At 43.3% G+C, this 24,528-nt stretch overlaps 1 protein-coding gene across 4 annotated transcripts in view; it reads left to right on the top strand.

Moving 5' to 3' along the window:
* Nucleotides 1-4,589: 4,589 nt before the first annotated feature.
* The window catches only part of MYO1H (myosin IH), a 45,232-nt gene continuing 25,293 nt past the window's right edge, over nucleotides 4,590-24,528 (top strand). The window contains exons 1-14 of one of the 4 annotated variants that reach the window (XM_070627005.1): nucleotides 4,622-4,821; nucleotides 6,355-6,470; nucleotides 7,805-8,003; nucleotides 8,902-8,982; nucleotides 10,936-11,115; nucleotides 13,753-13,851; nucleotides 14,871-14,984; nucleotides 15,306-15,377; nucleotides 16,545-16,664; nucleotides 18,540-18,607; nucleotides 18,935-19,040; nucleotides 19,333-19,413; nucleotides 21,551-21,642; nucleotides 23,468-23,562. In XM_070627005.1, coding sequence (XP_070483106.1) covers nucleotides 6,424-6,470; nucleotides 7,805-8,003; nucleotides 8,902-8,982; nucleotides 10,936-11,115; nucleotides 13,753-13,851; nucleotides 14,871-14,984; nucleotides 15,306-15,377; nucleotides 16,545-16,664; nucleotides 18,540-18,607; nucleotides 18,935-19,040; nucleotides 19,333-19,413; nucleotides 21,551-21,642; nucleotides 23,468-23,562 — 1,354 coding nt within the window. In that variant the 5' untranslated portion in view covers nucleotides 4,622-4,821; nucleotides 6,355-6,423. Of the gene's footprint in view, nucleotides 4,923-6,354; nucleotides 6,471-7,804; nucleotides 8,004-8,901; nucleotides 8,983-10,935; nucleotides 11,116-13,752; nucleotides 13,852-14,870; nucleotides 14,985-15,305; nucleotides 15,378-16,544; nucleotides 16,665-18,539; nucleotides 18,608-18,934; nucleotides 19,041-19,332; nucleotides 19,414-21,550; nucleotides 21,643-23,467; nucleotides 23,563-24,528 lie in introns of all 4 variants that reach the window. The other 3 variants (XM_070627006.1, XM_070627003.1, XM_070627004.1) reach the window with 3 other exon arrangements.

The raw sequence follows: 24,528 nt of genomic DNA, 5'->3' as shown, positions 1-24,528 counted from the left end.
AAAAGGATTCCAGATATTAGAATGGAAATACTGCAGGACCAAAACTCCAGGCTGAAGTGGATGGTGTGTGCTTGACCCTTGCAAGTTAAAATCATGGCCGCATCCTTAATCTCCAAGGTTTTATCAGACATCTTTGGGCTGCAAGTTGCACGAGGCCCTGGGGCCGACTGCTGGGCTCATTCCTGTGAGCACGCTGCCCTCCCGTCTCTAGGACCCGGATAAGAAAGAAGCTCTGTTTGTCTTGGTCCCCTCCACCTGCCGAGATCTGACTGCAGTAATATGTGTGGGCGCAGCTCCAGACATTATTTCAGACTCCAGCCAGCTCCCAATTTAATAGGGGCTCTTGACTGCTCTCCAGCAGACTTTTTGCTTTATTACGTTCTTGTTTCCGAGGATCATATTATCAATACGACTGACGACAGAAGCAAATGCTCAGAGACCTGACACTGGGTCTGGCACTGTTCCAAGGGCTGTCCATGCTTCTGTTCAAACCAATAACCCTAGGAAGGAGGTACAATTATGATTCCACTTTTCAGACATGAAACAGATGGGGACTTGGGGAGATTAAGAGATCTTCCCAAGGTTGTACCACCAGGAAGCAACAGAAATGGGATTCGAACCTGGACGGGCTCATGTTCCAAAATCCTTGCATTTCATCCCTGTGCCGTACTGCCTCTCTTATACAAAACAAAACTTTAAAACGGGAATATTTGGAGTTGCTAAAATATTCTAAATGCATAGTCTTCAACCTTAGAGGGCAGGCAAGTCTGTTTACTCCTGCTCCATTTGGCTAGTGTAGGGAGACACCTGGTGGCCATTCTGTGTTTTAAAACTTTTTATTGTGGGAAATTTCAAATATATACAAAGTAAATAGAATAGCGTAATAAAGCCCTTCTCTACCCAGCTTGAGCAATTATTAACATTCTGCCATCCTCTTTCCATTTATACCGCCACCTGCTCTCCATCCCCTCCCCCACCTCGTTACTTTGTTTGGTTCTTCTTAAAATAAAATTTGTTTGTATCAAAATGCACAAAACCTTAACAATCTATTTTGACAAAGAGATACACCCATGTAACTCACAGCCCTATCAAGTTAGAGAACGTTTCCATCACTCCAGAAAAGTCCTTTGCCAGAAATCCCCCTAGCCAGGCAACAATTGTTCCGATTTTTCACTGTAGATTAGTTTTGCTTGTCCTAGAATTTCATACAAATGGAACCATGCGGCATGCACTCTTTTGTGTCCGAGTTCTTTCACTCAGCATAATGTCTGTGAGAGTCATCCGTGTCGTTGCGCATACCAGTCATTTCTCTTTCATCGCTGTACCCATTCCATTGTATGGTTGTTCCACTTCTATTCTCTAGTTGATGGCAATTTGGATTGTTTCCAGCTTGGGGCCATTATAAATGAAGTTGATATAAACCTTCATGTTCAGGTCTTTTTGTGTACATATGTTTACATTTCTCTTATGTAAATACTTGGGAATGGAATTGCTGGATCAAAGGATAGAGGCATGGTTAACTTCATTAGAAACTGCCAGACCTTTTCCCAAGTGATTCTGTCGCCTTACATTCCTACCAGCAACGTGTGAGAGTTCTGTCCGTTCCGCATCCTCGCTAATATTTGACGTTGCCAGTCTTTTTCATTCAAACTATTCTAGCGGTTTCTCACTATGGTTTTAATTCGCATTTCCCTGACGACCGATCATGTTGAGCATTTTTCTACGTGCTTATTGACCATTGGTCTATCTTCCTTTGTGAAGTGTCCATTCCAGTCTTTCGCCCAATTTTTATTGGGTTTCACTTTTTACTAATCAGCAGTAGGAGCCTTTTATTCTGGATACAAATCCTTTGCAGGTATATATTTCGTGACTATTTTCTGCCAATCTGTGGCTTGCCTGTCCGTTTTCTTAATAGTGTCTTCTGATGAGAAGTTTTTGTATTTGATGAAGTCTGATTTCTTATTTTTTTCTTTTATAATTATTCCTTCCTGTGCCCTAAGAAAAAGCAAAGGATGCAAAGATATTTGCCTCTGTTTTCTCCTAGGATTTTTACAGATTTTATATTTACATTTAGGTCTAAGAGCCATCTCAAGTTTATATACAATATGATTTTTTATATATGTAAAACATAAATAGATAAATTTTATATATAAACAACTATATATCTCAAAACAGTTCAGTGCAGAAAAGGAAAATCTTTTCAACCAATAGTGCAGGAACAAGTAGATATCCATAAGGAAAAAAATTTCATTGCAACCCTTATCTGCACAACAGACTCCGAATCTGAAAGTATTTCAAAGGAACCCAGATATTTATTTTTTCTATGTAAGAGCTTAGATCTTCATTTATTCATAATTGTATTCCAAGAAGTTTTGCATTAGTGGTTATATTGCAAATATAGATACATATTTAAAAATATAAACTTACATATGTTTATGTATTGTAATATATTATAACATTAAAATACTATTTTATAATATATATGTTATAAAATCTATATATATAAAATCTGCATGAGGTACGAGTTGAAATGACACTTTTTAATTATGGTATCTACTTATTCTTGCACTATCGGTTGAAAAGGTTTTCCTTTTCTGTACTGAATTATTTTGGAAACTTTTCAAAAATCAATTTACAAACAGTCTTGATTACTTAAAGTGAAGAATTGTGTCCTCTAGCTTTGTTTTCCTTCTTCAAGGTTGTTTGGCTTTTCTAGAACCTTTGCATATCCATACGTGCCAGCTGTCAATTTATGGGGTCTCAGATCCAAATTCACCCTTTAGTACCTGCCCTGCAACGATAACTGGACCCGGGAAGCATTTCTCCTTGAAGTGAGCGTGATGCTAACCTTTGTCAGTAGAGGGCGCTGGAGGGACACTGCAATAGCAGAAGATTTCTCTTCCTGGTGCCCTTTGTTCTGTTTTGCTTTTTCTGGCTCTTTGGCTGCACTGTCAGCTGCACAGTGGGACGTGGCTGGGACATGCACTAACTGTGTGCCCAGAGTACACGGTCCCTCAGTGGCCTCAGCCCTGGTCCAGGTCTGGTGGCCACTTTGCCACAGTCTCCCAACACAGACATCACACACTCCAGGCCTCTGACCTCCAACATCACCCAGACTCTCCCTGCTCACCCTCCAGCCTCAGCTTGCCTGAGCCCCGGAGAGCTGTCTCCCTGGGCCTTTCTACATAAATGGTGCAGCGCTGGGCTCCGCCCCGCAGTAATCTGACTCCCTTTGCTCGCCTGTGCCTAGGGGGTTGTTCTGCTGCCTGGTGACCCTGGACCAGCTCCAACCCTGGTAACTCAGTGAGATCCTCTGCCATCCAGTGGACTGCAACCACACCTTCTCCAATGAGGTCTAAAGCCCAGCCTAGGGGAGGGGACCCTCCAAGTGTGTCCTTCCTCAAATACTGCTCTGTAACAAGCAATTTCCTTTCTAACCAAACTCCTCACCACTGATCTGGGAATTTCATAGCAAGTTCAGGCAACTGACATTTATGGAGTACATGATGCGGTCAGGAAGACAGACTCTGAGGCCAGGCTATCTAGGGTCATATCCTAGATATTTTCTTTTGGTGGGTCTTGGGCATGTGTTATAAACTCTCTGTCCTCGGTTTCCTCATCTGTAGAATGGCCGTGATAACAGTAGTGACTTCATAGGGTCAGAATGAGGAGTAAGGGAGATGACACATGTCAAGGTTTACAGAGTGGCGCCTAACACAGTAAACTCTCAGTTTCTGTCAGCTGCCGCTGCTATTGTTACTGTTTTCACTGTCATCCTCCTGTATCCCTAACAGATTGTTAACTCTTAATGAAAGACAGCATAATTTAATCTTGGCTCTCTCCTATCGTCAGGACTTAGCACCTTGCTGTTTCCACACTATGAGAGGTGCAATGGAAATTACAGAATCAACGAGCTGCTGACGACTGTTCCGTTTCCCGTAGAAAGAAGACGTGAGGAGGAAGCACATTCGTCTGCACATGGAGGGCGCGCTGACCGCCCGGGACAAGGTCGGGGTGCAGGATTTTGTGCTGTTGGACGCGCACACCAGCGAATCTGCTTTTCTGGACAATCTTCGCAAGCGGTTCAGCAAGAATCTCATCTATGTAACGTAACTCATTTCCCTGCTCCTTTTCTACAGTAGTGGTTCCCTCCCTGCCTTCACAGCCTTGACGATCGTGAACAATATCACTCTATTAGGATAGCCATTAAAGGGAGGGGTGGAGGGATCAAATCAGATGAACTTTGATCCTTTGTGTTAAGGTCTTTATGGCCGCCAGTGACGGAAACCCAACTTAAACTCGCTTAAGCCCCGAAAGGAAATCTATCAACCTATGTAACTTTAGGGGCCAGGAAGAGATCTAGGGTCTCAGATGATGTCTTGAGCACTCTTTCCCAGCTTTCTGCTTTCTTACTACGCATCAATTTCCTCCTTGGGCACCTTCTCTGCAACGTGGCAAGATGGCTGCCGGCAGAACCAAGCTGACAAAGTAGCACTTAGAGTTGCTACTGAGAAGGAAACAAGTCTGCCCGGAGACATAGATGTTGGTTGGCTCTGATTGGCCAATCCCCATAGCTAGGAAAGAGGAATATTCTGATTGGCCAGGCTATTTACCCAAGCCCACCCTTGGAGGTGAGGGGTGAGGCCAATGGCCCCCCTGACCATTCTGTACGGACTGAGAGCTCGAGAAGAGGGTTTCTCAAAGGAATCTGCTGGAAGAAGGGGAGACTAGGTGCCAGGCAGGCAAAAATAAAAGATGGCCACCACATCTCATGAATCTTCAACGGTCAAGATGGCAGCAATTTACCACGACTCTTCTTAGGTTGGTCTGGCTGTTTCTAGTGGTGGTCAATTTTTATTAAATTCTCCATTTATCACCCCACCCCGATTGGAGAAATCAATTTTCATGTGAATTCCTCTAAGGTAAACTTCACAGAGTCTCTCTGTGTGTGGTGGGGTGTTATTAAATTTAGTTTTATTGAGATTTTATTAGCTTTTTCTAAAAGTAAATTATGTGATCAGAACCAGTATTAAAATATTAAAAAATTTTTTAATTGTCTTGTAGCTATTTTGTTTTAATGGTGCCTGTGACTTAACCAATGTGTTGAACCCAAGGTTACCGAAAGAAATAAGCAAGGTGCTTCTCAGAGTATGTATTTTCAATCGTGGAAATAGAATTTTTGGGTAAGCAGTGAAGAAACATCCATTGATAGAGAGAAGTATAAATGGGATGATAGAATCATTGTGAATAAACTAAATGTTTCCGCTTTGAACAGACAAGTTTCAGAAACTACGTTCTACCCTGGAAGATGTCTACTGATTGACGTAATGCAGGATTTTAGTCAAAATACTCTTCTCTGTTCAGGTTCTCTGTTTGACTTTGTCCTAGAGATTGGAAACATTCGTTGGAATGATTTTAGGCTAATTTAACATAGGCTTGAGTTTGACACTCTGAAGTGAAAAGCACAACAGACTCCGAATCTGAAAGTATTTCAAAGGAACCCAGATATTTATTTTTTCTATGTAAGAGCTTAGATCTTCATTTATTCGTAATTGTATTCCAAGAAGTTTTACATTAGTGGTTATATTGCAAATATAAGTACTTCAAAAACTTGGATATGAATAGAATCCAACATTAGAATCTAGGGAGATAAATGCCAGTGGTGGGAGCGTTTGCCCGGTCTGAGATAGCTGGTATGCATGCTCGCCCTGCTCAGTCACCTCTAAGAGAAACTTTCTGAAACAAGAATCAGATCCTGGTGGTCCCCTCTTAAAGCCATTTCACGTAACAGAGCAGGACAGGCAGTCCGTTTCAGTAGGGACGCTGGCTCAGCCATCCACTGCATTTGTATAAACCCTCAATGCCTCCCACCTGGTGTGACCTGAACTTGCTCCCTCTCCGACTTCGTCTTCTATCATTTTCCTTTTTCCCCCGTCCACACACGCTGGCCTTCAGTGCAGCCGGCCTGCCACCCTTGTCCCCACAGCCTAACGCACCCTTTCTGCCAACTTTTTGCGTGACTGGCTCCTCATCCTTCAAGTCTCAGCTCAGGTGTCACCTCCTTGAAGAAGCCTTTCCTAAGCCCACGAGCTGAGGTGGCCTTCCTCGGTCATTCGCTCTCTCATTTATCCTGTTTACACCTTTCTTAATGCTCTCATTGAAGCATCTCGATCCCTTGTTTGTCTGTCCCCCTCCCATGTAAGCTCCATGACAGCGGAGACCCCACCTGTCTTATTTATTGGTTTACATCCCCAGCACTGAATGAATGCATGAGGGTCATAACATGTGACGTTCGTTTGCTGTAGCCATTTGCACCCCAGAATTCCTCACTGGTGCTTTGGTCCATTCCTCTAGACATATATTGGGACCCTCCTTGTGTCTGTGAATCCGTACCAGGAGCTCGGAATCTACACTGTAAGCCAGATGGAACTTTATCAAGGGGTCAATTTCTTTGAACTGCCACCACATGTGTAAGTAACACCCATTAGGTCATCAACAGGAGTATTTTTCTATTTCTTTCCTTCGTCTGTTTTTCTTTTTTCCCTCCCTCTCTCCCTCCATCCACCCACCCACCCACTCATCCATCTGTCCACTTATCCATGCATCTATACATCTGTCCATTCCTCCATCCATCTATACATCTATCCATCCATCCATGCAACCATGCATCCATCCACCCATCCACCCACCTATCCATCCATCCAAATCCTTGATGCCTGCTCATTAGGTTTTGTACCTCACTTAAACTGGTACATTCTTGTGAAATAAATCTTTCAATGCAGTAGAAAACACCAGCAGATCATTATTGAATCTCAGCTTAAATAAGATGAGAGGTGGAATCTTTTGTAAGTGCTGAGAAATCTAAGTGTGGCTGGAGAGGTGTCTTCTCTGGGAAGTGGTTTGCTATCATGCCATCTGCTGGTGCCTGGTGTCATGGCAACTAAGAGGAGTGCCCACTGGTAGAAACTTACCGGGGCCGCAGATCCATAAGAGAAGCAGTTTCCTGTCTGATCTATGTTTGTCCTGGGCTTTGCTGAATTTCTCAGTTCCCCTCCCTGGTTGACTTCTGGGCCAATATTTAGGTTCTCACTCCATTTTTCTTGATTACTCATCTCTTCACCCCGCCCCCACCCCCAAGGCATTTATAAACCTTTCTGCATCACCACCATCACCAGCGATTTCTGAAATAGCCACCTTTCAAACTCGGCCACGTGCAAAGATTCTAGTCTTGGGAGACCTCCAAGCTTTGGTTTCTCATCTTGGTGATAAAGCCCTTATAATAATTTGACCTCTTGTCCTAAAGATATCATGGAGCTTTTTAAATCTTTTTAGTTTCCTGTCTCTACACTCTTAATACTGTAGGTTTTGAGGGAAAGAGAAAACGTGATCTTATTGTAGTGATCAAGTTATTTAATATTTAAACAAGATGTTATTTCCATCTGCAGTTAATAGAACGTTTCTTGGGGATGTGATTTAGCATCTGGTTTATCCTTATGAGAAATGTTGATGGATTTTTAAGAATAAAGTTGTTGCATTAACGTATTTCCATTACTTCTCCAGTTCTTCTCTTTATCTTTTCTGCTATTTGAGTTTTGCGGTCTGCTACACTTTATGTGCCATCCATCAATGGGTCATGGTGGGAGTTTGACATCTGACTGAGCCCAGTGTCCTCGTACCACAGTCTGGATGTGGCTTCCTGGGGCCAGCATACTTCATCCTTCCGCTCCGGTGGGCATCAGCCCCAAGGGAAGTAGTGTTGAAACCACTTCCCACTCTTTCTGTTTCTGTCTCACTCCTTCTCCAGCTACGCCATCGCTGACAACGCCTACCGCATGATGTGCTCCGAGCTAAATAACCACCTCATCCTCATTTCTGGAGAGAGCGGAGCGGGGAAAACGGAGGCCTCCAAGAAGATTCTCCAGTATTTTGCGGTGACCTGCCCAATGACCGAGTCACTACAGACAGCCCGTGACAGACTGCTGCTCTCCAATCCAGTGCTGGAGGTAAGCCATCTTTGAGGACCTATAGAGGGATGTTCCAGGGAGGTCGCTAAGGAAGAGGAACCCTCTGCCTGGGCAGGTCAGTCAAAATAGGCGGGTCTCTGGGAGTTAAGAAGAAGGGTCTCACGGGTAATGTTGTGGTTAAGGGCGTGACCTGGAAGTCCTGCAAATGTGGATGCTAATCCAAGGGCAGCCACGCACCAGCAAGCTTCAGCAAATCGCTCCATGTCCTGGAGCCTGGTCCCCATCTGTAGAATGGGTCTGTTCCTAGGACCTACCTGTGAGGAGGTTTGGAGGATTAAATGAGATGGATGCATAAAAAGCCCATAGCAGAATTAGTAAGCACTAAAGTAATGCTCTATTATTTATTAATATTTTCTTATTTAATTAAAATCATTTTTATTATTATTTTTCCTATTGCAATTCATTGACTTGCTGGATGCTTTTGAATGACTTATTTTCTCCTGTGTTTTTTTGTTGCCCATTGTGTAAAAGATGTTTACGGCTGAAGGTTGACCTTTGCGCTGAAAATTTACCTCTTTGATATAAGAAGGGGTCTGGTGATGGAACTGTGCCTCCTGGAGTAGAAAGGGCCTCGGGTCGTGGCTGTCTCTCCTTGGGCCATTTCTAAGCTGTTTCTACATTGGGTTTGAGGGAGAAGATATTTGTCCCTTCTTTTCTCTGGGTCCAACTCCAGTATTTGGCATCAAACCTTCTGTAGTTAGTGATTCCTTTGTAGAAGATAACATATGGCTTTTAGCCCTGGCTCCCCTCTCTCTCCTCCATTTTCATAATAAGCATGTCGTTTGGATCAGGAGTTTGACGAGTGTGGTGAGCTTAAATGACAGTGAATGACAATTTGGTTCAGCTTCTCCCCTTCTCCTCTATTTTGTATTTCAAGGCCTTTGGAAATGCCAGAACGCTCCGGAATGACAACTCCAGCAGATTTGGAAAGTATATGGACATACAGTTTGACTTTAAGGTACATTGAAGTTCCTGTTCCTGGTTCACAGGGACCCCTTAACTTGCCAGCAACGAGAGCCCAACCCAAGACAACTTAAAGGAGGAAGGGCATTTATTGGCTCAAATAGTTGAAAACCCCAAGATTAGTGCTAGTTTTAGGAAATGCAAATAAAGACCACAATGAGATGCAATTTTTTACCTTCTAGATGGACAAAAATTAGGTCTGATAATACCAGGTGTTGGCAAAGATATGGATCATTAGGAACACTTAAATATTGCTAGTGGGGTGTACATTGGTGCAACCCATTTGGGAAACAATATGTTGTGAAGTTGAAATCACATCATCTAAGGTGGAGCCATTCTACTCCTGGAGATATTGCTACTGGTGTACAAGTGTGCCTCCAACAGCACTGTTCATGGTGGCAAAAGGACTGGAAACAAGCAACACAGCTGCAGAGAACTGAACGGCCATCGACAGGAGAATGGCTCGTTAAATTGTGGGATGCTCACACAGGGAGGTGTTGCATGGCAGTGAGAGCAAATGAATGACAGCTACGCATAACGTGGATGGGTCTTGGGAACATATGCTGTGGATCAGTGAGATGTCATTTCTTATAAACCCTGGCTAGGGTTTCCCGGAGGCTGGTGCATGCACTTCTGGTGGAGTGTGCATAGACCCTGAAAATTTTAAAACTTTTTCTTGAAATTCAGCACACATACTGAAAATGACACAAATCGTGAGTACAACTCACTGAAGTTTTACCTATGTCTCTACTTGTGTAATCACCACTCAGATCAAGATATAAAAATTGCTGGCATCTAGAACATTCTTCTACCCCTCTCTAACAATATCCCTCTTCCCAAAGGTTATCGCTATTCTGACCTCCATAATAGATTCATTTTGCTGGTTCTTGAACTTCATGTCAATGGAATTACATAGTATGTTCTATTTTGCTGCTGGCTTCTTTCAATCAATGTGTCTGTGAGATTCATCCATGTCGCTGCATGTAGTGGTTGTTCATTTTTCGATTGTATGACTTTCATCACCATTTATCTGTTCCCCTGTTGATGGACATTTGGGTTTCCAGTTTGAGGCTCTTGCACATGGTGCTCTGAACATCCTCGTGCCTGTATTTTAGTAAATAGAAGCACTCATTTGTGTTGGGTACATACCCAGAAGTGGCATTGCTGGGTTCTCACCAGCAATGTTATCATAATTAATGACAGTTCCAGTTGCTCCACGCCCTTGCCAACATTTGGTATTGTCAATCCTTTTAGTTTCAGGCATTCTAGTGGCGTATAGTGGTTTCTCACTGTGACTTAAGTTTGTATCTCGTAGTTATTAATGAAGTTTTGCTAATTGGCTGCTTAAAAATCCGCTTTTATGTTAAAGTCTTTTGCCCATTTTTAATTGGGCTGTCTGTTTTTTCCTTTTGGCTTGCAAGTGTTCTATATATGTTCTGGAATACAAACCCTTTATTGGATATATTATTAAGAATAATAATTCAGACAGTGTGATATTGGCAGAAAGATATAAACAGGCCACTGGACTAGAACAGAGTCCGGAAAGACTGCCATGTATATGGTCACCTGACTTGTGACAAAAGCACCTCTGTGATTCAGTAGGGACAGGATTTTCTTTCCAATAAATGGTGCTGGTCCACTGGAAATCCATATGGATAAAAAAGACCTTTGACCTTCTACCTCCTTCCCTATACAAAAATTAAATAGTGATCGATCACAGTCCTAAGTGTAAACAGTAAAACAATCATGGTTTTAGGCAAAACCAGAAAATATCTTTGTGACCTTGGGAAAGGCAAAAATCTTTTTTAAACGGAGCCCAGAAAACACTAGTCATAGAAGATTGATAGATCAGACTTCATGCAAATTCAGAAGTTCTGTTCCTCAGAAGACGCCAGGAAGAGAGTGGCTGGATTATTGTCGTTACCGCACTTTTTGTTCTGTTTTGAAGGGCATTCCTGTAGGTGGGCATATCATCAGTTACCTCATAGAAAAGTCTCGAGTCGTCTATCAGAACCAGGGCGAGAGGAATTTCCACATCTTCTACCAGCTGCTAGAGGGGGGCGAAGAGGAGCTCCTCGCTTACCTGGGCCTTGAGCGAGACCCCCAGCTGTATAAGTATCTCTCGCAGGTTGGATGGACCAGCACCTGGCTTTGGGGGATGTGTGTGGGGGCCCCTCCATGGGATGTTCAAGAACTTTCTCATTACCATTTTGGAGGTAACCTGCGGACTGGTTTCTTGACACTTCCCTTACCCCTCCCTTTACGCCTGGCAGGTATATCATCTTGGTAAGGTGACCAATATCTAGGAGAGTGGTCCTCAGCCCTGGCTAAAATTAGAATCTCCCCAGAAGGTTTTTAAACACGAATGCCTGGGTACTACCCTCCAGAAATTGGGATTTCATTGGTCTGGGGCGGGGACCTGGGCATCAGGGTTGTTTTAAACCCTTCCCTGTGATTAAATGTAATTCGGTTAATCCCCGGTGATTCTAATGCACGGCCAAGGTGAGAACCACCCGTCCAGGTGTGATAGAAACTCACTGTCCGTCTGTGTCCACCACCTGCGCCGCTTCGTTCTGCTTTCAAAACTAGTTCGGAGAAGACTTCCTCCACCTTCCTGCCTTCCATTCTGGGGATTGTTAGCTGCAAGACGAACGCTCTCCCCTACAGAAATAGTCCAGGCCATTCCCATAAGCAATCCCGGATCTAGTGTTGTAAAATCAGCTCGCAGAATTTAACTTCCCGGCACTAGGGTTCTAGAATGCCCAAATTGTACCATCTACCAGTATTTGATGTCGCTAGCACCTTTTTGCCCGAAGATTTTTGGATTTTTCTCTCCTTGCTGGGCCTGGCTTTGAACAGAGTTCACTTGGCAGAATGCAAGCGGGGACATTATTTAAGAAAGAGAACAAGGTCTTAAAAAGTGAATCTTGTAAAATGAGGACCAACATTTCACGGTAAATTGTGGAGGAAAAGAAGACTGAAATGTGTCTTGAAAAATAAAACTAAATAATGAAGATAAAAGAATCTCATTTTATATTTAATAAACTTTGTACTAATTCTTAGAACAAACAATCAATCAAATTTGATTTTTGAGCTGGCCGGGTGGTGTAGTGGTTAAGTGCGCTCACTCTGCTTCGGCAGCCTGGGGTTCGAGGGTTCAGATCCCTGGTGCAGACCTACACGCTGCTCATCAACCCACGCTATGGCGGCGTCCCACATAGAAAATAGAGGAAGATGGGCATGGATGTTAGCTCAGGGCCAGTCTTCCTCAAGCAGAAAGAGGAAGACTGGCAACAGATGTTAGCTCAGGGCCAATCTTCCTCACCTTCTTTTTGAGGACCTAATTTTTCCAATGAAGCTGTATGGTAGCATCGCATTTGGCTTTTTCACAGCGTGATCAGAGAGGATCAATGTGTAAAAATATTTAAGGTCTTCCTCCATTTTCCCAAGGGCTTTAGCTAACCTTTTTTTTAAAAGATTGGCACCTGAGCTAACAACTGTGGCCAATCTTTTTTTTTTTCCCCTGCTTTTTCTCCCCACATCCCCCTGGTACATAGTCGTATATTTTAGTTGAGGGTCCTTCTAGTTGTGGCATGTGGGATGCCGCCCCAGCAGGGCCTGACGAGGATCCTGTCCTCGCCCAGGATCCGAACTGGCGAAACCCTGGGCCGCTGAAGCGGAGCGCGCGAACTTAACCACTCGGCCACTGGGCTAACCCCTAACCTTTTGATAATCAAATCATTTTCTGTTGGAACATATCATGTCTTGATCCTTGTAAATTTTTTCTGGCCAGGTTAATTTGGCCAGATCCTCATGCTATAGCAGCTTCGAAAATGAAAATTTAAGCAATTCGCCAGCATTATTTTAATCGATTTCCTGATCTCCTGTAACTTTGGCAAACTTTGTGGCTTTACTTTGAGGATATTTGCAGTGCTTCCAACCCTCTGGGTGTCCTGGAAGGACTGACCTGCACCGGCCTGGCTCTTGGGGGGCAGAGCAGGTGCTGCTGGTTGCCTGGGGAGGGGTGTGTGGGAGGCCACAGATTTAACACTGGCCTGTTCATGGGTGAATATCTTCATGGCGCGACACCTTTGGTTTCCCGGTGCAAGAAGGAACTCTTTTAAGATAACAAATCTTCAGACAACCAGGAAACTCGGAATACCTTGTACTACAAAAACAAAATAATAAAAAACCCTCATCCAGAATGTTTTCTCTTTAAATTGTGACATTGGTGGTCTGTTACTTATTTAAAGGACAAATTCTAGAATTAGTGGTTCTCACTTCCGCTGGTGATGATTTCCGTGTAATCTCTGTTTCTCTAAATGCCAAACTTTTATTTCTTTGAGCAAGGGTCTCCTTCCATCTAGCCCTGCAGTGAAGTCAAGGTTATTTTCTGAGTTTAGGCACTATTTCCCTGCATGTTTCAGCAGACATTTATTGAGATAAACATCTTCCATTTATTTAGCAAAAACAGCGAGAAAAACTATTTTTAAAAACACATACAAAGAGATATACCACTAAAATGTAACTTTGAAAGTTTTCCCAGAACAGAGATAAAATTCCAAATAAATTTGAAAAAAAGCAGCAGTTAACAAACCATCGTGTGCTGGACACCTAGAATAAAACCCATTTTTTCACAATTCAGAACAGTATAAACCAGGTCTTGGGTGCTTGTAGAGAAAACCATTTGATTTAGGAATAAGTGATCACACGCCTAACAGTCCTTATAAAAATGCCCTTAAGTGACCCAATTCTGTGTCAACAGGGTCATTGTGCCAAAGAGTCATCTATTAACGACAAGAATGACTGGAAAACTGTTTCCAATGCTTTTTCTGTCATCGATTTTACTGAAGATGACCTTGAGGTATGGGCCCCAGTAAGGTCTGGGATTCAGGGAACCCAGTCTCTTGCTGATTGCACAGTGGGGTTGCCAGATTCAGCAAATAAAAATACAGGAGGCCTCATTACATTTTAATTTCAGGTTAACAATGACCAATGTTTTAGCATAAGTATATCCCAACATTGCCTGGGACAAACTTATACTAAAAAATTAGTCGTTGTTTGGGCTGGCCCAGTGGCACAGCGGTTAAGTTCGCACGTTCCGCTTCTCGGCGGCCCGGGGTTCGCTGGTCGGATCCCAGGTGCAGACATGGCACCACTTGGCACGCCATGCTGTGGTAGGTGTCCCACGTATAAAGTAGAGGAAGATGGGCACGGATGTTAGCTCAGGGCCAGTCTTCCTCAGCAAAAAGAGGAGGATTGGCAGCCGTTAGCTCAGGGCTAATCTTCCTCAAAAAAAAAAAATTAGTCATTGCTTATTTGAAATTCAGTGTTAACTGGGCATTCCGCATTTTATCTGGCAGCCCTGTGCTTTCCCTGTGTTGTGAGCAAGAAGGAGGTCATGTCCTTTCCTCCCTCAAGTCCAGTCTCAAATTTTTAGATCTCACGGAATCTCATAGATAATGAATTCTCGTAGAATTATCCTTTACGCTCTTATTTTGGAACAAACTAGGACAAATTGTAGGATTTATAAACATTTTGTTTTTACGTCTTTTTTTTTTTTGATGGTTAAAACTGTTGCGCTTTCAAGGACCGAAATATAATTTAAACCTTGCACGATCAGAAAGGGTATTTGAACGTTAAATGGGTTTTTTTTTGGGGGGGGGGGGTAGATAGAAAAATAAAAGTATCCCGTACTGGAGGTTGAATGAGGCGTCTTCCCGCCCTGGGCTGCGGCTCCTCCTCCCCCTACCCGCTTCTGTGAGGTGGGGGCAGGGATTAGGAAGGGGGGCGGTATTCCCTTGGGTATCTCTGATGATGTTTATCAATTAGGTGGCCGCCATCTTCTCTCCCTGTCCTCCTCACCGCCTCCCCTGTTCCTAGAATCTCTTTGGAATTATTGCCAGTGTCCTACACCTGGGGAACGTTTGTTTTGAAGAGAACCACCAAGGCCGCGCCGCCGTACCACACACCCACGAGATCGAATGGATAGCCAAGGTGATGGTCCGCTTGGGAGGTCTGGACCCTTTCCGAGGGGGAGAGGCGGGAGACGGGAGCGAGGCAGCTGCATGCCCACGTCCCAGATGGCCAGCACCATCTTCTTCCAGCTGATACTGGTCAGGCGGTTCAAAGAGTGTGGGGGCAGTGAGGGAGTGGGAGAAAGCGAGTTGGGTGAAAGACCGAATGTGGTCTGTTTTGCATTAAAGCATAATTGTCGGTCAAGGTGGATGACCCTGGGCCTGGAAACTGCATGAACTCTTTATGAACTACAAAATCAAATCTGGTCAATCAATGGCGTTTTGGTTTCCATTTATTCAGCTCCTGGGGGTCCACTCATCGGTCCTTCTGGAAGCTCTCACCCACAGAAAGATCGAAGCCAAAACTGAGGAGGTAAAAAGGGCTCTGGGTGGAAATGCACTTGACCCCCGGCCACTGCTGCCAGCAGATGGTGACCCTAGGGGAGGCCAGGTCCCTGAACCCTGCACACCAGGTCTTGCAGGTCCAGCTCCCCCCAGTATCTCCTGCCTTAACCTCCCCATCCTCCACCGTCACACCATCACTAGCTCTCCATGCCTCACACTCGCCATGACTCCCCTCCACGGGGTCTTTGCACATGCTATTTCCTCTGCTATCCTTCAGTTCCCGGGTCACTTCCTCAAGGAGCCTTCCCTGCTCATCGCCACCCCCCCCCCCCCCCCGCAACAAAGCACCATATGCATCTGCTTACAGTGCTTGTCACTCTCATCTTGGGGGCAACGTGACTCTTCTTTGTGCCGCTCATTAAATGTCTCTCCCCTCCCCCTCCCCATGAAAAGGCTGGAACTGTCTGTCTTGATCACAGCTGTATCTCAGCAGCCCAGCACAGTGCCTGGCACATAGTAGGTGCTCAAGAAATTGCTACTGCATAACACATCAGATGGGAGTGTCATCTCCCCCATCACGTATCTTTCTTTCTTTTTCTTTAGTTTTTATTACTTTTTTTATTGAGGTCATATTGACTTATAATTTTGTGTAAATTTCAGGTGTACATTATTATATTTCAGTTTCTGTATAGACTGCATCGTGCTCACCACCGGTAGTCTAGTTTCCATCTGTCACCAAACATGTGTGTCCCTTTACCCCTTTCACCCTCCCCCCACACCCTTCCCCTCTGGTAACCACTAATCTGTTCTTATCTGTGTGTTTGTTTGTTTGTCTTCCACATATGAATGAAACCATACTGTATTTGTGTTTCTCCCTCTGACTTATTTTGCTTAGCATAATACCCTCAGGGTCCGTCCATGTTGTCTCAAATGGCATGATTTTGTCTTTTTTATGGCCTAGTAGTATTCCATTGTGTATATATTTTATATATATATATATATATATATATACACACCACATCTTCTTTATCCATTCATCCCTTGATGGGCACTTGGGTTGCTTCCACTTCTTGGTTATTGTGAATAATGCTGCATATCTTTCAGTAGTCATCATTAAAGGCTAGTTGGAAAACTCAGAGGCTTTTTCTTTCTTTCTTTCTTTTCCCTGTAATGATGCACCTGTCGTTCTTCTCAGGTGATATGCCCATTGACACTAGAACTCTCTGTCTGTGCTAGAGATGCAATGGCAAAGGCTGTTTACGGACGAACATTTACTTGGCTGGTCAACAAAATCAATTCCTCCTTAGTGAACAAGGTTAGTCCACACGTCTCGGATGGCATGCTCTCACTGACGTGGTAATAATGTTTTATAATCATCGTTACTGTAAAGGCTGTGGGAATTGACTGTAAGCTCGGTAGGGACGGTGTCTCTCCATGTCTACATTTCCAGCGTCCAGCACACAGTGGGTTCACAAAAATACACACTGAGTGATTTTTTTTTTTAACTCCTACTCCAGACTCCAGATTAAATGTTCTCTCCCATTTTTCTTCCACTTTCCCAGGAAGAGCTTGTTGCTCCTTCTACGCCCCTCATTGTAGTTTGAATAAATCTCTATTATAATAATTGCTCTAGGTATTTGTGGTATTTACTATAATTGTATAAATACACGTAATTATTTATTTATGTCTGTCTCCAAAATTAGTGTGAAGATGTGGAGCCCTGATGAGTTTCTTTTTTTTTTAAATTGGGACGTAATTGACATATAACTGTGTAAGTTTAAGGCATACAACATATTAATTTGATACATTTATATTGCAATATGATTGCAGTTGTAGCATTAGTTAACACCTCTGTTGTGTCACATAATTATCATTTCTTCTAATGGTGGAAACAATTAAGATCTAGTCTCTTAGCTTGTTTAATGTTTATAATACAGTATTGCTGTCTATAATCACTGTGTTGTGTGTTAGATCTCAGGACTTATTGATCCACTAGTTGCAAGTTTGTAACCTTAAACAACGTCTCTCCCATCCTCCCAACCCCAGCCACTGGTAACCACCATTCCACTCTCTGTTTTTTTGAGTTCAGTTTTTTTTTTTTTTTTTTTTAGATTCCACAAACAAGCGATATCATACAGTATATGTCTTTCTCTGTCTGACTTATCTCATTTGGCCTGATGCCCTCGTGGTCCATCCATGTTGTTGCAAACACGCTGAATGATTTTTGCAGTGTGTCCCAAAGTGTAGGACGTACAGCATTCGCAGTATGCTACATGGCTTTAAGCACAGACAGAAACTTTCCATTTTAACAGCAGTATATTTTCATGTGTATAAGAAAAAATATAGGGGCCTGCCTGGTGGTGTAGTGGTTAAGTTTGCTCTGCTTTGGCGGCCCGGGGTTCACAGGTTTGGATCCCAGGCACAGAATTAGCACTGCTCATCAAGCCATGCTGTGGTGGCATCCCACATAAAGTAGAGGAAGATTGGCACAGATGTTAGCTCAGGGACAATCTTCCTCACACACACCCACAAAAAAGAACAAGAAAAAATGACTCTGAACTCACCCTAAGGTCATGTTTCCTTTTTAAGTGGAATTATTTAGATAAAAAAGGGAGTTTACTCAAAGCTAGAAATTAAGGAAATGATACAAGAGCAGCGGGTAGGTGGATGTGTTGAAACTCATGGAGGCAGAATGCAAAGGACGGGTTTTGGAGGCATCAATTCCCTACGCCATACAGAATGTTAAATTGTGTCCCTTTCCAAAAATAAAAGCACGTGCTTTTTAATAGCCATCTTTACCTGACAGCACTCGGTCCTCTATTTAAAATGGTGTCCATGCCACCTGTCTTCTCTATGCATAGACGTCCCCCTGGCTGTTGTCTGCAGGTCTCTTCCTCTCTCCGGGTTGGACGTGGGCTTGGGAGGCTGCGGCAAGGAAGCGACTCAGTGGGGGAAGCTCTTGGGACCCTGGTGATGGTTATGGAAGCTGGGGTGGGGCCTGGGCTGGCTGCGGGCAGGAGGAGCGGGCTGGGGGAATTGTTTCCGTGCTAAGGCTCTTCCGTGAGCCACCACTGGAGAGAGAGAAGGCGTGAGCTTTGCAGCCAGGGCCCAGCTTTGGGGGCAGCTACCTGGTTTTGAGCCTTGCAAAGTAAAAGACCTAAGGATTAACGTCGTGTGTTATTTTGACTAGGATTTCACCAAGAAAACTGTGATCGGATTGCTGGATATCTATGGCTTTGAAGTCTTCGACAAGAATGGGTGAGTTTGTCTTGACCTACTGGTCCTTGGTCCTTTAAGGTCTCAATCTGGCTTAAGCCATCCCTAACGTTATTGCAATTGATTTTCCCATCTTGAGAAATTCTCCAGATTGGCATAGCTCCTAATTCGTGGACCATTCCAGAAGTGGAATAACCATAAGAAATGCAAACGTCTTTTAGCTTGACTCTTACCTATTTAGTAAATTATTTGATTAACAAGGACTTTGCTTTTTCTGTGTTAAAAAGTATCCTTAAAAAAAAGTAAATAAATTTTTAAAAATTGGTCTGCTTGTGTAGCTTTAGTTATTTAAATCTTTCATATCTCTAGTTTTGAACAGTTCTGTATAAATTACTGCAATGAGAAACTCCAGCAACTCTTAATTGAGAGAACCCTAAAAGCAGAACAGGCAGAATATGAGATGGAAGGTATAGAGGTAAACATTTTGATGTTTTCTCCTCATTTGATTTCTTTCTCTAGCCAAAGACATTTACTTGAGAAATATTATTTCATTGGTGATTTTTCCTGATTAGTGCTAAGAACTGTCTTTCACTCCTTCTCTGCTTATTTCCTGGGAAATTATTTTGATCCTCAGAAAGTATTATTTTTTAATGTTAGAGATAAAAATCAGATTTTGAGAAAAAATTTTGGAAAATCAATTTAAAAGAAGTACACATCATTCTCATCTAAATCCTTCTCGGAGACGTCTTTCCCCTTTGTCATTTTAGTGGGAGCCAATTCAGTATTTCAACAACAAGATCATCTGTGATCTGGTGGAAGAGAGACACAAAGGGATCATTTCCATTCTGGTGAGAAAATTAATGTTGACTCAGAGCCCGTTTGTACGGTGTTTGCAACACGTGGAAGGACTTTTTCCCATGCTTACAAAGGGTTGAGGGTGGATCCACTGGATTATTGGAGCTGAGCTGTTTTGCTGAATTCTTGCTCAGAGCTCTAGGCTGAACTTTCTCTTATTTGGGTTCACAGACCTCAATTAGAGCCCACTGGGAGATAGCAAGGGAAGCCTTCGGGAATGAAGGCGTGCATGTCTCTATCTTCCGTAGACAGGGAAGGATGAGCAGGAGACCTGAGGACCCAGGGTGGGCCGGTGTGCAGTAGCAACTGGGGAGGGGCTGCCTTCAAGCTTAACCCTGAGCAGGAAGCCAGAGAATGCAAAGGAAGGCTTTACAAAGAACATCCGTTGATCCCAAGTTGAGGCTCTTTGGGATGGGCCTGTGACCACCTTGTCTTGCACTCTTGCAACTTCTGAGAACATCAGTGTCCTCGAATCCACAGTTGTTTCCATTCAGACATCAGTTTGTTTGTTTGTTTGTTTGTTTTAAGGAAGATTAGCCCTGAGCTAACATCTGCTGCCAATCCTCCTCTTTTTGCTGAGGAAGACTGGCCCTAGCAAACATCCTTGAGCTAACATCCTTGCCCATCTTCCTCTACTTTATATGTGGGACGCCTACCACAGCATGGCTTTTGCCAAGCAGTGCCATGTCCGCACCTGGGATCCGAACTGGTGAACACAGGGCCGCCAAAGGGAAACATGTGAACTTAACCACTGTGCCACCGGGCAGGCCCCTGTTTGCCTCCCTTTTCATGCAAATAACTGGTCCCCTTCCTCCTCCTGCCCACCCCTCCCCCGCCCCACCTAAACCAGCATTCTAAAGCACAGCCAGGACAGTAAGGGGTGGTGACATCGTTGCCAGGAACCTGGGCACCATCCGGATTCAAATCCCAATCCCCTTTGCTACTAGCTGTGTAACCTTAGGCAGGTATCTTAACCTCTCTGGGCTCCAATTTCATCGTCTTTTAATGGGAACAATGATAATGGCACTTCCCTTAGAGAGGAGTTGTAGGGACAAATTAAGTGAGATTATACGTGCAAAGGGCTTAGAACTATGCCTGTGCATGATAAGCAGTCAGACTGTATTCTTTCAACAAATGCTTACTTTGTGCCAGCGTTGTGGCCTGTGCTTTGGGACACAGCAGTGGACAAAACAGATCAAAACCTTTGTACTCAGGAGGCTTCAAATTCTAGCACAGGGAGACTGACGATGAGCAGGTTAATAGGCAAAATGTGTAGATTGTGCAATGGAGAAAACAGAAAAGATCAGATGTGCTGGGGTGGGGGTTCAATTTTAGGTAAGATGGTCTGGGAAGGCCTCGCTGAGAAGGTGACATTTGAGCAAAGGCCTGAAGGAGGTGAGGAGACAAGCTGTGTGGACATCTGGGGAGCACGTTTCAGGAAGCACGGACTGACGTCAGCCGATGTATGTACATTCAGTGTCCATATGGATTGCTAGACTAGTATTTTAAAATATGCTAGTAATAAATTCTTCTTTCTATTTGGTTTTCCATAGATGGAGTCAGAAAGCATAGAAATGCTGCTTCATAAGAGTTGTTTCACCAGCTTTAACCCAGGTTTTTTTTGGTTGTTGTTTTAATAAAAGCTACAGGGTTGGTTCATTTTTCAAGATGGTCAATGAAATGTTGTCACTGTTGAGGACCCAAAATAGGAAATAGAAACAAACAGCTTCGAGATGGTGACAGGTTAGGCTTAAGTGGCTTTATAGCTTTCTTTCCGTGGGGACGCGGATCCTGGTAAAAGGAGATATGTTCTTGGCCAGCAATGACTGCTTAGGAGCAAATGAGACTGAGTGTTTAAGGAAGCTGGTCGTGGATGCTGCAGTGTCCTTGGGAAGACTCTGGAAATATGGGTCAGATGTGTGGGAGAGCTGACTTTTCATGGCATTTCCGGTCCTTTGGGAAGCTGAGCACGTGTAATGGGTTACTGCTGCCCGCCCCCAGCGTGAGATGTGAGAACCTGTGTGAGATGACAGCATTCCAGGCCAGTACGTTCCGCCACGGTGAAAGCATTTAAACTTGGAATTGATGGAGTGTGAGGATATGGGTTGAGGCTTCTCTTTTCTTTTCAAGAATGAAGAATGTACACGTCCAGGTCCTGCTACAGACTTGAGTTTCCTGGAGAAACTGGAAGAGAAAGTGGGCAAGCACGCACACTTCCAAACGTACGTCCTTCGTCTGACAGGCTGTTGTGTCGGGGGAGGTCGTTGTGTTTCCATTTTATGGGGGGTATGTGGGCAGTGCTCCCCAAGAATACAGCTTCTTCTTCAGACATAGAAATATCATTATGATACACCAACTCATAAACATGTGTATCCTTTGTTAGCAGACATCCGACTCAAATGAATTCCAAGGAGAATTTTCTAAGATTTTGTGTCTTGCTTTGTTCATGATCGTTACATTTTGGGCATGTCCACATGCATGAAATAAGTCTTTTTTTGAAAAATCAGGTATAAAATACATACAGTGCTATGTGTAGATCTGAAAGGTACAACCCAATGAGTTTTTATATTTGTGTATATCCACACAGCTACTGTGCAGATCTAGATACAGAGCATTTGCAGCATCCTAGAAGATTATCTAGAAATTTAACTTAAGTCTTTGAGAGAAGGAGGACTCTGGAGCCTACGCTCTGGAGTCATTAAGACCTGGTTTTGAATCCTAGCCTGGCCACTTATGAGTCATGTGCCTTTGGGTAAGCCACATTCCTGCATTTGAGTTTCCTCTTCTGCAAAATGGGGATATTAATCCCCACGTATACATGTATATGTCAGTGCTGCCATGTCTACAGTACTGGAAATCACCTACTGGAACATAAATCACCTACTGGAATTTCGGGCCACGGCAAAGATTCAGTAAACGGTAGTGGCTTTATCAAACCTTTTGTAGAATATCGCAAGGACAAATAAAGGAATTAGATAAGTAAATGAATCAAGAATGGAAAAATAAATTGTGGTACATTCACAAATGGAATACCATAAAGCCATGAGAACAAACAGTCTATAAGTACACGCATTGATGTGGGTAAATCACACAAGCATGTAATCAAGAGAAATCAGGGCTGGCCCAGTGGTGCAGCAACAAAGTTCGCATGTTCCACTTCGGCGGCCTTGGGTTCGCAGGTTTGGGTCCCGGGTGTAGACACGGTACCGCTTGGCAAGCCATGCTGTGCCAGGTGTCCCACATATAAAGTGGAGAAAGATGGGCATAGATGTTAGCTCAGGGCCAGTCTTCCTCAGCAAAAAGAGGAAGATTGGCAGCAGATGTTAGCTCAGGGCTAATCTTCCTCAAAAAAGAAAAAAAAAAAGAAAAGAAATCAGACACAAAAGAGTACATACTATATGATTCCACGTCTATAAAGTATAAAACCAGGTGAAACCAACCTATTCTGTTAGATATCAAGTTGTGACTGGAGAGGACACAAAGGGGAGGGTTCTTAGAGACTGGTAATGTTCTGTTTCTTGATCTGGGTGCTAGTTACATAGATGTGTTCAGTTTGCAAAAGTTTATTGAACTGTACATTTAGGATATGTGCATCGTCAATGTATATATATATAAAGAAAAAGTTACAAAAACTAAGAATCACCAGAATCTGAAATTTTTTTCATGAGTATTTTAGTCTCTCAACATCGTAAAAATATAAGATAGTAAAATTGCTTCTTAGTTATCACCTGGAGAGATAGAAATGATTTCATTGTACAAATACATGTGTTTCCGTGGCTCGTGTGTGTTCTTTCATTCTTCAGTTCTTATGAGAAGGAAAGTTCTACTTTTTGAGAGAGCTTGCTCTAGAGCCAGATGGAACAGGTAGCTTGGCGTCCTGGGGGCTGCCGTTTGTGGCTAGCTTCAGTGCTGGCCACCAGTTGATTGTCGTGCTCCTAAACAGCCTGTCAGAGTCTTCTCCCTCTTTCTCTTTGCTTTGTATACTGGTGCATTTTGTTGCAGTAAAGTACAAAGGTTCAGTTCATGCTTATTTCTGTCTTGCTGTAGCCGGAAGCTGGCGGGTCCCAAGGGCCGAAAGAGGATTGGCTGGATGGAGTTCCGACTCTTCCACTACGCGGGAGAGGTCACGTACTGCACCAAAGGTGAGCACCCGTGGGGCACGGGTAACAGCCGCGCAGGTGCCCCTGTGTCCAGTGAGCCAGCGCACTGAGGGGACGCTGCACGTCCATCTCAAACACTCACTGGCTTTGCATTTGAACCTGCCACTTGAAAAGTCTTTCTAATTTTATTTTTTTTTGTATATAATGACTTTATTGAGATGTAGTTCACATACTATACATTTCACCCATTTCAAGTGTAGAATTCAACAGGTTTTAGTATATTCACCATACGGTTATGCAGCCATCACCACAGTCCACTTTAGAACATTTTATCACCCCAAGAAGAATAGCAGTGTCTCCTCATTTTCCCCAACTCCATCCCCCACAGCCCTACTTTCTGTCTCTCTAGATCTGCCTATTCTGGACATTTCATATCAATGGACACACACAATATATGGACTTTTGCGTCTGGCTTGTTTCACTGAGCATAATGTTTTCAAGGTTCGTCCATGGTGTCATTCCTTTTTATTGCCAAATAATATTCCATTGAATGGAGAGGCCACATTTTGTTTATCCACTTATCAATTGTTGGGCCATTTGGGTTGTTTCCACTTTTTAGCTATTATGAATAATACTGCTAAGAACATTTTCTTTCAAAACACTTAAAAAACGTTTTCTTTTGTCACTTCTGTTTCAGGATCTAAATTATTTTTACTTCTAAATAAAGTTATTTCTCTAAGAGTCTTTAAAATGTAATATAACATGTATTAGGGTTTTTTCCTTAAATACAGAGTGATATAAAAAAGAAAAAAAAGTAAAGAATAGGATGAATTTCTCTATATAGATCATCTATTGATTTTTGTTTAAAGAATAAAAGTAATACGTGTGTAAGCCTAGAAATTGCTGACGGCACAGAGAAGTACAAAAGGAAAACTAAAAGTGGGGCCGGCCTGGTGGTGCAGTGGTTAATTTCTTGTGCTCTGCTTTGGCAGCCTAGGATTCACAGGT

This window comes from Equus przewalskii, chromosome 7 (assembly GCF_037783145.1).
Source record: "Equus przewalskii isolate Varuska chromosome 7, EquPr2, whole genome shotgun sequence".
Taxonomy (NCBI): domain Eukaryota; kingdom Metazoa; phylum Chordata; class Mammalia; order Perissodactyla; family Equidae; genus Equus; species Equus przewalskii.
Note: the sequence above shows the minus strand (reverse complement) of the source record. Positions and strands in the feature narration are given on the sequence as shown.